General features: G+C 33.1%; 1 protein-coding gene across 1 annotated transcript; it reads right to left on the bottom strand.

Moving 5' to 3' along the window:
• Positions 1-115: 115 nt before the first annotated feature.
• LOC140750807 (very long chain fatty acid elongase 5-like) lies at positions 116-9,720 on the bottom strand. The gene is made up of 7 exons (XM_073084531.1): positions 9,646-9,720; positions 8,840-9,030; positions 7,827-8,123; positions 7,263-7,593; positions 2,459-2,649; positions 233-529; positions 116-154 (listed from the first exon to the last, which is right to left on the bottom strand). The coding sequence occupies exons 1-7, from the start codon at positions 9,698-9,700 to the stop codon at positions 116-118; spliced, it is 1,401 nt and encodes a 466-aa protein (XP_072940632.1). The 5' UTR covers positions 9,701-9,720.
• Positions 9,721-13,391: the final 3,671 nt, after the last annotated feature.

Genomic DNA, 13,391 nt, shown 5'->3' with positions numbered 1-13,391 from the left:
AAAAACGACGAAATATTATGTATATCAAAATGTAAAACTGTAAAACAAATGCGGTATCCAAATATAATCTAAATATGGACGAAGTTAAATTTTCTTTAATGTTATATGTGTTTTTTTATATAATAGAAACAGAAACTTCCTGTGATAGCTGTTCCTGAAACGTTTTGCAACACGATTTTATTACACACAATTTTAGGTGTAAAGATATGTTAATATAAATTTTGCTACTTACCAGCTGTATTTTCGTAATATAGGCTTTCCACCATAAGTACTTGGTTAAATGAGGGAAAGCAGACAAAGCGTAGTAGCTGTACATGATGATGTGGACAAAAGAGTTCAAAGTCCCGAGGAATATTGTAACCTCCGAAGGTTCAAATTTAATAACAATCCAAGAGGAGACGACGACAGCAGCGTGGTGGTAGACATGAAGAAAGGAAACTTGACGGTAACGTTTGCGGAGAATGAAGAAAACGGTGTCCAACAACTCAGATATCTTAGCCAAGAGGTAATAATAGTAGTTAGATATAACCTGGAAAATAATAAGGGAATCATTAGAAATAAATATGTAAATCCTTTACGTAGCAATTATAGTCTTATAAACATACGAGACTGTATATTACATTTGAAACTTAGTACTTAAGATGCTCCCGGTAGTATGGTATCCCGTGTGAATTTTATTCACTAATTGCTTAATTTAGAACGTCTGCTACGATTATTCACCTTTTGTCTATATTTTATAAACAATTCATTCATTTATACTTATAATAAATCTGTAGAGAGGTCAATTCTGTAAATGAAATATATTTCCAAAATAACTATCAGGGGGTGATTAGGGATCGATACTGATGTCAAAAATGCAATTAGTAATTTTTTTGTCTGTCTGTCTGTCGGTCTGTCTGTCTGTCTGTCTGTCTGTCCGTATAACCTTTATAGAAACAAAAACTACTTGACGGATGTTAACGAAACTTGGCACAATTATTTTTCATACTCTTGTGCTGGTTATAGTATACTTTTCATCACGCTACAATCAATAGGAGCAGAGCAGTGATGGGAAATATTGGGAAAACGGGATATGTTACTCCATTTTTTACGCTTGCGTCGCGTGTGAAACCTTAATGGTTAAAGCTACACAGAAATAATGTATAATGTTGTATGATGAAGAAATGTTCTCCTTAAAATTATATAAAAAATATCCCACGACAGCATATGTCTATCTTTTATGGTTGACTCACAATAACACCTGTAACTCCCGATAGCTTAGCAGTTCGAAGCTTTCTGATTATATTTGTCTACTCCTACGTTTATAACACCGTCAGTCATCCCTAATTAAAAAAGTTGTGACAAAAGATAAGGGTTTTTCACCCTTATTTTTTTTATTTATATGGCAACACATCGTTTGCCGGGTCCAGCTAGTAAATTAATAAATAAATTGTAAAATTTAGATTTGCGATAAAATATTTCATAGATTTATTATTAATAACGGGTGTGGGAGGTGAGGTGGGGGAAAAAGGTAAGTCTGAATGTCCAACAATTCCCTTCATTTCTTTAAAATGTGGGAAGTCTACCAATTTGTAATCTAAATCACCACTAATGGTGGAATATTTTGAGATTATTAAACTGTTATGATGATACTTACATGAAACTGCAGATCTTTCGAATCCGCGAGACAATCTCGATGTATCAAACCGTGTTTCCATATTATTGTAGAAAACTAGAAACAAAAGTTAAAATCACAAAAAATATCACAAAATGTCATAATAATATATTTATGAAGAAACCCGAAAATTCGTATTTTGTTTATTAAAGTTTCATAAGTCTACAGCCTAAAATTGACCATCTCTTTGCCGAGAATGAACATCTGCTCAGCTACACATTTCAAATAGTAAATACATTTTTGACGTGACAACGTCTTAAATTAGGTTGCGGCTGGGAGTCACTTATGAAAAAGTGTAACGCCCGGTAACGTTACGATGAGTCACCGAACGAGAGAGAGGCCCGCCGAATGCCTTGCGTCTCTCTCCCACTCAACTATGATCGGTCTGCCGCGCGCGCAGCACTAGAGACTAAACAAAATATATTTCTATAGTTAAAATTTGTGCAATTCTTATTTTCATTCAATTCCTTGTTCCTATTGTGCAATTTAATTATATTCATATCAATAAATATTCTACCGAGAAAAAGACGTTGTCACGTAAAATCTTCGCCCGTAAAACCGACTTTACAGGCAACCATTTTTTTTTAAATAAGTTTTTTTATATCTTCTTTGTCTTTTATCGGTCGTAAATAAAACTGTAGCATCCATTTTCTAGATCTCTAATGAATTATAAAGAGGACTGGACTCCTTGTGGAGGTCGCTAGTTATCCGCGAGGAATAAGTTAAATCAGAATTTTAGTCTTCCAGGATTGTTGCTCTATCTCTTGTTAACTTATGATTGAGGAACTTAATTCTGAATCTTACCGAATAAAATAGATAGCTGGATATAACAACTTGGATAATGTTGTATGCTACGAGGATATTTCTCAGTTGAAATGGAGGTCTGCTCTTCATGTAATTGGGTCCGAATTTAAGAACGAAACTTATGTAAACCAAAAATATCGCGAAAACTGGTATCGGCGAGCGCATGAGGGTCCACTCGTCCACGTAGTCAACTGAAACATTGTAAAAATTAAGGCAAAATAATCAAAAATATGTCAATCTTGCAATAAGATGTTAGAATACAAAAGTTTTTGTGATAGGTCTTCTATAATAGAACACTTAAGGGTTTCGACTTTATAGACACCGCTACAATTATTTCTACATAGTGACAGTGATGATAGGCGCTACTGTGTTCTAAGTTAAAAGGCACAGTAAGGGAGGGATATTTAGATAAAGCATTCCCAAATAGTCTTCAGGGATAGCATGTGTGGCCATCTCTAGTTAGGACTCCAATTCTCCGACTCCAATCCTGGGAATGATTATATAAGTCCATGAGCGACAAAGACCAATTGCTGTCAAGCAGTGATAGCCTAGGGGTTAGGAAACTCGGGCTCTTGATCGAGGGGTCCGAAGTTCAAATCCTAGGCACGCACCTCGGGTTTTTCAAAGTTATGTGCGTATTAGAAATTAATTATCACTTGCTTAAACGGTGAAGGAAAAACATCGTGAGAAAACATCACACCTGAGGGCATTTATTTAAAAAATCTCAAAGGAATGTGAAGTCTACCAATACGAACTTGGCCAGCGTGGTGGACTCTGGCCTAATCCTTCTCATTCTGAGAGGAGACCCGTGCCCAGTGGGACAATAACGGGTTGATGATGATGAGTACGTTTGATGGTACTACAATTTTAATAACAGAAGCCAGACGTTTGTTATTAGTCTGATTGTTTCTTGATCTTCATCGAAGGTCGGTGTGTTATTGCAACGGCTAGATATTTTCTATGAATTAATCCATTTGGTAATTAGAAACAACAATGTATTTGTTATCGACCTTTGGGCTCTTGCTCCGTTTGGCAAGGGTATCGATAAATATTTGAAATCATGTGTTTACATTTGTTGTCCATACTTATCAGAATTCTGATCACAATACATATATAATTTTAATATGTATAATAACGAATTTAATTAATTTAATCGGTTACACATATTGGTTATGTCTGAACTTTAGTACAAAATAATAACTACCCTAGGTAATTAGCCTAGGAAAGCCTCGCTTAGCTTAGCTGCGACACAGGTAGTATTTCAGAATATTAAGTATTAGGACTAATTTTATTATTATTATCAGGAAGTTCCCATCTCAGTTTCGGGATTTAAGTATAAAAATACTTCTACATTGAAATGCAACGTTGTGTAAAAAAACACACCTGTTTTTGAATTTTGTGGAAATAATATATTAAACTTGATTTTTTTACAAGTAAAGCTAACTTACTTTTTCCCTTCCAGTCCCATAGGGACTCATTGACTGTCTGAACAACGGTCCTCATTGTAGGGCGGCCGTCCCAACGGCTATCAACACACAAAATGACGCTAATGTAACAAACTTACATACTAATGCATCTACATATAGGTACTAATATTAATATAATAATATTATAAAAGCGACGGTAATTATGTCTGTATGTCTGTCTGGTAAATTTTCTCAACCAAACCATTGAGCTTGTTGTGATTGTTTTATATAGTGATAATTTAAAACCAGTTTGTATTTTTTTTTAAATAAAAATAACAAAATGTTCTCAAAGATATGTGAAATCTATCAACATGCACTTGGCCAGCGCGGTGGACTATGGCCTAATCCCTCTCATTCTGAAAGGAGACCCGTGCCCAGCAGTGGGCCAGTAACGGGTTGACGACGACGACTTTGGGACCATGTTACAGAACTGTAGATCAATTTGAGGTTGATACGACTGATGAAGAAATACTACTGAGTGCTGACGACTTAGTTGGCACTCTTCTTATTAGCAAGGCATCGTTATAACATTCATATACACAAAATACAGTTTGTGCAGTCGCCATCGAACGGCGAATCTTTTATTTATAAACTTCAAATATTCCCATATTCAAAAATTGCGTGGAAAAGTCGCGGGTTTTTGCTAGTAATGTATAATATATTAACACATGTTAGTAAAATAATAAAATAAAATTAGATCGATACTTGTTTTTATTAAAATGTAGTCATTACCGCGTAATATAGGTACGCTGTTTTATACATTGTTAGTATTGACCTTTGTATGTCCCTTACCTGAGTACGGTTATTTTCGTTTAACTAGGACTGTTGCATTATTATTATAATTATTATATATGAGTAGCAGACGAGGATGCAGTCCAGCAGATGGTAAGTGGCTACTGCGGCCCATGGACATCTGTAATCAACCCCAGATAGGATTAGATATTCCTACCTGAGGTCGGCCACAGATGCGCCGCTACCCCTTAGGACTAAGCTGGGACGCTTCAGAAAAGTCTGTCTCCCTTACCACACCCTTCAATACGGAACACAGCAGCGCCTAACACTGCTGTTATTAGGAAGGTGTGACGGTAGTGCCGCCGGAGTCGAACCACAAAGGGTTCTACCACCTTCCACATAAGTCAATTGTAATGTATAATCCTTAAGGATTATTATGCCAATGTATGAAAAAATATGTATTTTCTTCAAAATTTTCCTTTTCCTTTAATTTGTCACATAACATTACTTCGCAGAATTTCATCCTTATAAGTGACACTATCAGATAGTGGAATAATTTAGAGAGTGTAATTTTTTTTCAAAATGAACTCGTTCGATTCCCGATTGCTAAGGAAAAAGATATTTTAAAAAAGTAATGATGCAGTTTTAGTTTTTATCAAAATCGGCCTCGTAACTCCTTTCAGCATTTTTCGCTAATCCTTATAGTTTCGGATTTGCCACTGAAGGCCTATTTGAAAAATTCACCCTGTATATTTACAATCTTTAACTTCGTAACTAGCCCATGGAGTGTAGTATGCATTTATATAAAATATATATTCTTGAGGTAATCTTTTATTCTTGTATAATACATACACTGTATTTTCGCTGTGCGTAAAATGCAACTTGGAGCCAATGGGGGTTCAAAATTTTATGTTATAATATAGACGTAGTTTAAAAGCATGCAGCCCACCTTGCATGGTGGTAAGCGACCACTGCCAATCATAGATATCTTTAATGAACTCCAGATAAGAATGGAACCTGAGATCGCCCACAGATACGTTGCTACATCTGAAAACTAGTAAAAAGGCTCGTTCAAGTATGTTCTAGCACACTCTTAGGCGAAGCGTAATTGCTAATATTTATTATTGTTGATTCCAATTTATAATGCAATTTCTTCATCTTCATTCTTCATGTTCTTATATTTAATATATCTCAAACCGTTGTTATTGTATTCTTTATAAAATTCTTTGCCATTATAATCCATTTGATTCCAAAAATTTATATATTTTACCTTTTCACAACACGTTTTAACTAGAATCATTAGTGCTTAACTCTGCTGTTATTCTCCAGAGATATAGCGGTGGTACTGCCATCTAGTAGGCATCTAGCATCTTACGAGTAAGGTCTACTGGTGACTATTACATGTAGTATTATTATTAAAACAAAAAACTTAACTAGTTTAAAATATGTTACTGAAAGGGCAATAGCAAGTAAACAATAATGAAATTAATTATTATATTTAAATAGAAATTAAACGTTGCAAAGTGCTGCAGGCGCGGACAACAATTAAAAAAATATATATCAAAACTACGTTTGCTTAGTTATTATTTTGTAACTTTATTGTCTTTGGTTTAAAGATAGATAAGTTTTTCAATTACATCAAGATTAAAATGTGCAATTAAAATAACCAGATACAAATTCAGAAAAGAATACTTTATCCCGAAGTAAAGCCCCTATTCCTGTGCATTTGTTTCTTAATTCCATCTGTATAAAATAAGGAACGGATTGAACGAATACTAAGTATTATTAAAAAATTACTCTGTTTATTGAATTTAATTTCACTAGCTCAAAATGATACTTGACCTGGTGCCTAAATTAACTTTTTTTACAAGGCGCCGTGATTTCGGCGATGGCTTATGAGCTGATGACATAGCATAACCCGCCCCACGCCATTACTCGAGCCGCGAACTTAAAGAAGCTTTGATCGGCCTATTTTAATAACGTCCGATAATTCTTATCGTGATAATTATGAAATAGAATGAATCTTAAAAATATCGTAAATTTGTTTGGCTCGACTTGGCGGAGGTTCTACCCTGCCTCCAGATTTATAGTAATTTTTGCTTCGCTATTTCGGCTATTTATACTTACAAATATTTAAGACAAATAAAATCAGGATATATTATTTCCGTATATGTCTTACGGTTTAGGCAGCGTAAGCCAAGACATATAAGACTTTGCGACTTCATTCATACTTACCGATTTATTATAGCCATACTTTTATAAAGTATAGTATATATGTTATTGTGATAAAAACTATATTGTAGGCAAGTTTCATCCACATCCGATCAGCAGTATTATTACAAAAAGGTTCAAATCAACCCATCCATCCTCTCACAAACTTTAGGATAGGATAGGAAGTAGGATAGGTCAACATAGATAGATTTTATTTTATTTTAAATACATAAATTATTTTTTGATACGGATACAAACAAAAAATGTAAATCTTTAATGCCAATATTTAATTATTGCTTCATAATCTATTGGTCTAATATTTAATTATTGGTCCATAATCTACAGGCGTATATATCTACGATCTTCTTTATATAACGATTAATGTGTTTTCTTACTTTGTGACCCATTAGTGATTTTACTTATACCGTTATTTTCTTTCCTACTTTCTGTTCCATTGTGTTTACCGTTTGCATGCGCTCCATTCTTCTTTTCGTGTTTACCATTTATGTACTCTCTTGTTATGTTCTTCTTTTCTGTACCATTAATTTTAATACCATTCGCTGCATTTGTATTATTTTTCAAATAAGACCGAATATAGAAATTGCTGAATAGAACTATCATTAATACTAAGTTGAAATATATGAATCCCATTAACATGAGAGTAACACTGCATCTTGAGTATTTGTAGGTTATTGTTGCTTGTACTAAGATTATCATAAATTGTATCTGAAAGCAGAAAAGAAAATTATCAAAAAACCTAAAAACTAAATAATGTTTCTTATAAGTTTTTACGGGTTTTATCGACTTTAAAAAGTACCTACAGTTGAACAAATAAAATGGCAACTTGAAATTTCTCTGCGTTTAATTTTGTCATTTGCCAGAAACGTTTAAAAACTTAGTTTAATTGGTATATTAAAATGTAAACACTGCTACTTAAGTATGAAGCATTTGCTACCTACCAGTTGTAACTTCGTAATGTAAGCCTTCCACCACAAGTACTTGGTCAAACGAGGGAAAGCAGACAGAGCGTAGTAGCCGTACATGACGATGTGGACGAAGGAATTTAATGTCCCGATGAATATTATGATATCTGAAGGGTCAAACTTAATAATCATCCAAGTGAAGAGGACGGTGAGGGAGTGGTGGTAGACGTGAAGGAAGCTAACTTGACGGTAATGCTTGCGAAGCACGAAGAAAATGGTGTCCAATAACTCAGAGATCTTAGCTAGGAAGTAGTAGTAAAAGTTGGATAGCACCTAAAAATTAATAATGGAATCGTTAAAATATACATATATCAACCGATGACTTAATTGTAGTCTTCAATGTATGGCAATGCACACAAAGTTACGTCACTAAAATTAACCACCTAAAACCGAGTAACGATTATTAACACAAACTGTTGTACTTGAAAAGTATAATAGCTAAGTGCTGTCAATTTCGGATCCTCAAATCACATCAAATCAAATTTATTGTGGAACATGGATACAAACATAATAATTTGAGTACAAGTAAGTAAGACATCAAAAAATATCTAAATGTACAAGAGTTCTCCGATATGTGAAGACTACTAAATTACATTTGGTAGTAGAATATGGTCAAAAATTTGTTTGGATAGAAAATAATAATCCGATAATACTTAATGATATTGATACATACGTGTCGTTGTAGATCTTTAGAATCCGAGATACAGACTTTATTGAACAAACCGTTATTCCATAATATTGTAGTACCCTGAAGACAAAAATATATATCGATAATTTTTTTGTATGAAGATCATCGGAAATATCGTGAAAAATGTCAAAGTTAATGAAGATGTTCCCCATATCTTCGGAAGTCTGCAACTTCAAATACTGCTAACACAACTGCTAAGGGGCAAATATTTTGAGTGACTGTCTTCCACCAGCAAATATTTTAGCGTGATCGATTGCTGTTATAAGGAAAATAGACTCGTAGGTGTAAAACTGAATCTTACCGCATAACACAGATAGCAGGATATTAACACCTGTATAATATTATATGCTATTAGGATTTTCCTCAGTTTGAAGGGAGGCCTGCCCTTCATATAAGCGGGGCCGAGCTTCAGTACGAACGTTATGTACGCCAACCATATCGCCAGCAGTGGTACCGGTGAACCCATGAGGAACCATTCGTCCACATAGTCAACTAAAAAAATTGCGAAAATTAATGTTAATGATAACATAATGGAAAATATTTCGATACCGCACTAGGATGATAAGGTATAAGGTATTTGTTATCAGCCTAAACGAAAGGACTTGCCCTTCGTGATGCAACTCCGTTTACTCAATCGCCACATCTGTCTCTGTTTAGTAATATGTTGTGCTGTCATAATGCGCCACTGTATTTTGGTTTCAAATAAACAGTAAGAACCGAATAATAGCCTTCAGGAGTAAACCGCTTCTATAGCCAACTCCAGGTGCAACTCTAATCCTGGATACCCGATGATCCTAAGCGGCAGAGACTATTACCATTTAAAAGACTACACGTCTTCTTCCTACTACCATTGTATTAAAAGAAATAAGGCATTTGTTATTATTAGTCCGATTTTCGAACATTTAGGGATGGCATGGATCTGCATCACACTACGTAATAATAAAAACAATAACAAATTTAATTAATTTGTATCACTTACATATAACGGCCTAAATAACTTATTATTATGGCGACTAGACAATAGATTCTTAAATAGAAATGCAAAAAAATAACACTTTGCAGATACAACCTACAGAACCTTAATTTTATATAAAGATAATTTCTTACTTTCTCCCTTAAAGTCCCATAGGGACCCATTGACTGACTGAACAAGTGATCCCATTTTAGGGCGGCCGTCCCAACGGAAACCAATAGACTGAGTGACGTGACACAAATCAATACTGTTAACACTAGTTAGTTAAATAATAAAGTAACATTAAATAGCAATTTACATTATTATTTAATTGTAAATTTATGCGGAATAAAGGCACGTTCTATCGCACGTTTTTAAATTATATTTACAGCAATGCTTTTATATCACACAACTGCTTGGTACGTCTCTACTTATGTCTGTATGAATCTAATCAAAATGAAACCCTCTAACTCTTAAATAAAATATAAAATAAAAATTAAATAGATTCATCTACGCTCAAAGTACGATTTTAAGAAATTTTGTCTCCAACTTCTAGGAAATCTGCTGAATTTTTTTAAGTTTCAACACCCAGTCCAAAATATGTCCTGCTTTTCAGAAGTCTGTAATAATGACTATGGGTAAAATGATGATAAATGATAACACATAATTATTTCTTATTATTTATTGTTTTATGTAAAATAAACTTTGTACTATTAGAATTAGATTAAAAACGAAATTAAACTACTTTAACGTTTTTAAATGGATGCTGCCTGTTGGAACTAAGTGTCACTGTATTGTAAAACAATTAAATATTAATCACAAGTGTATGAATATAAAAGTAGAATTAACAAAACATATAACATGTAATAACTATACCCATTTTTATTGCAAGTTCATTGTAATTCATGTCATTTTTTACACGCTTTTATTAGCATGGGTTGTATGTATGTATGTAACGGAATCTTTGAGGATAATTTTCACAAAATTCCACAACTCTGATTAGTTTGAAACTGTGCACACGTATCGAGGACCGGTGACAATGCAATAATTTGACAGTTTCCCATTATCCTTATTAGATTAATTAATCCAATTATAAATTGGGGGAATTAATTTGTCATAGACTTCAGTTTGTCATAGACTATAAAATGGAAAATAAATAGTTAAAAGACCAAAAGAACACGCTTTTCTTGCTAATTGAACTAAAAATTAGATTTTTTATGAAAAAGAGTTTAAAAGTAAAGAGTTTCAATTCAGAGTAAAAAGCGTGGGGTGCATTTTATTGCAGTTCATAACTTTCCCCTCATAGATAATTGAATAACCAGTAGAATGATTGTAACATTTTAAATATCAAGTACCCCACGCTTTTTACTCTGAATTGTAACTCTTTACTCCTAAACTCTTTGTCATTAAAAATTATTTTATTACTTTTTAGTTCAATTAGCAATAAAAGTGTGTGTTTTTAAACTACTATTTATTCTGCTACAAATCGGGCCTCTTCTCATTGAGATGAGAGGTGGGTTTAAGACATAGTTCACGCATGTTTGTTTTTTTTTTCAATGTTTTATACAAGAATGCTATTAATGCTGTTTTTTCTGCCAATTAAATTTGTTTTGTTTTGCCGGTAATGGGTAAATTTCAAGCGCAATTTCAATCTTCGGAGGGCACATTAAGCGTATGGTCCTGGTTGTTAACATTGGATTGCAGTCGTTAAGCCTTGGAGGCCTTACAGGGATTGTAAAAAATTACCCCTGATTGTAACAATCCACATTGAAGCAGTGTAGCGGAGTATGTTTTTAAAGTATCCTGCCCAGAGGGAGGGACATGTGTATGTAACCTGATGTGATGAGACATGATGGAAGGAAATGTGCGTAAAAAATGGTTTCGACATATAAATGCCGAAGGGTAATAAAACCCTACAGCATTCTCTAGTTCAACTCAAAAACCTTTTCGTTTCAAGCTGACCGACCGTTATAAAGAATCGTTAAACTAAACAAAGCACAATTCTTCGTAAATACCAAATTTCAAGTCGTTATTTATTTTCGAACGACCGCTAAATGCGTTGTAGTCGAATGGAAAATTTATTTTAATGAATTACAGTCGTAATATTTTTGTGACGTCTACAGTGTAGCCACTAATATACATTCCTAGTTCGGTACTTGTTTATTTACATAAGTGTACTTTGGTCAATTACTTTGATTAATTTATGTAATGAATTCGAACGCATAATAATCATTTACAATACGTATTGCTTCTATAAATAGCAAATAATAATTTCGTCTTAGGTGTCCGTCCGTTCATTGTCTGTCCGTCTGTTTGTACATATGTAACAGTAATTGCAATCAGACTTTTGGCACTAAATAAACGTTTTATTATTTCCGCCACTGTGAACGCCCATATCGCTTTTTAAGACATTTAAAAATGACTGGAACTTAGACTAAAGGATATTTCTCAGTTAAGTTAATTATACTATTTCCATTTTTTTATTTTTCGATGACAGATCGACGCCCATGTAATTTTGTGTTGTTTACGTTAAAATGTCACACAGATAATACTGTACTTCATGGAAAGGTAGTGATGTGCTACACATAATGATTATTATAGGAGCTATAACGATAAACGTAACACGATAACAGACCCGTTATTTTTTTACAAAATGTAAGAAACTAAACTAGTTACTTGCATTCTTGTATTTATAGTTGTAGTAGTACACAGTATAACGCACACGAATGAACAAAATGAATAAAATTTACTTTGAATTCCAACATTCCTTTACCAGTAAATAAAAACAATTTAATTTTATTTACATTTTCATTTTATGCAATATAAAATTGTTACAAAATGGTCTGTATGTCGCAGCCAAGTGCTTTAATTGGTTTTTCAATGAATAGCCTAGTAATTTTACTAAACGGCGACATAAGCAGGTTCATTTTATTATAATTTGACTGTTTAATATTTTAAATGACAGTTAAAAAGCCAAACTATTTAGAATTTAAATGACAAACAACGTTACTGTTCGTAATGATAAATAAAATAGTTTTTAACAGGCCTAATGGGTATAGTTTTTAAACAATAAATATAGGAACATTTGCAACGGACATGATATGACTTACATATACCTACTAAGTACTTATTATCTATTAGTTATATAATACTGGTTGCTTTTTCATCTATTTACATTACATATTTTTTAATTATTTACTCATTATAATCATACATTAAACATGCAAATAATAAATTTGGACGTTGGATCTCTGATGAAAAAGGGCAGAATTAAAAGACAAATGAATCCTATGATGATGCCGTAGTTTTCCATTGTCTGATAAAACTATAAGTAGTAAGTATTATAAAAAAGCTACCTGTTTAAAAATTATGTGAAGGAAGTAATGTACTTCAATATCATGTCTACACTTTAGATGAATCCAACGATACCACATACGTTAAAATCCGTCGATCCCTTTGAACTGTAGGTCGTGTTAAATGAGACATACATTGAGGTATTATTACTAAAGTAGAGACAAGGGTGGACCAAAATAAATTTTAATTCTTTTTTTCATTTGATACCATGAAAATATCTTCCAAAATGACGAAAAAAAATGTGGTAAAGTTTGAGATCTTAATATTAAGTAATCTTAAGTTCAAAAAATTGTAAATACGATTTTTTACAAATATGAATTGGAATTAAATTTCGAATAACTTTTACAGGAGTCAACCTAGCAAAAATCATATCAAACCTTTTTTGTAGATTGTCAAATTCTCTACAAGAATAAGTTTTTGTTTTCACTTGACAGGATCGAATCTACTACTACCACGAACAATATCGAATGGATAATTCACACGCATGAAAAATCCAAAGAAAAAAAAACCTGTGTTATTTAAATGGGAAATCAATGGCCACCAAATT

This window comes from Epargyreus clarus, unplaced genomic scaffold, assembly GCF_041222505.1.
Source record: "Epargyreus clarus isolate Ecla_fem2 unplaced genomic scaffold, WU_Ecla_fem_2.2 ptg000021l, whole genome shotgun sequence".
Lineage (NCBI taxonomy): Eukaryota > Metazoa > Arthropoda > Insecta > Lepidoptera > Hesperiidae > Epargyreus > Epargyreus clarus.
This window is presented reverse-complemented; position numbering and strand designations above follow the sequence as displayed.

Excerpts from the sequence above, each read along its gene's own strand:
- LOC140750807 (XM_073084531.1), bottom strand. The coding sequence starts at position 9,700 with ATGGGATCACTTGTTCAGTCAGTCAATGGGTCCCTATGGGACTTTAAG. Across the intron at positions 8,124-8,839 it reads CCTGCTATCTGTGTTATGCG|GTGCTATCCAACTTTTACTA; the intron begins GTAAGATTCAGT and ends ATTAATTTTTAG. Across the intron at positions 7,594-7,826 it reads ACATTACGAAGTTACAACTG|ATACAATTTATGATAATCTT; the intron begins GTAGGTAGCAAA and ends TTCTGCTTTCAG.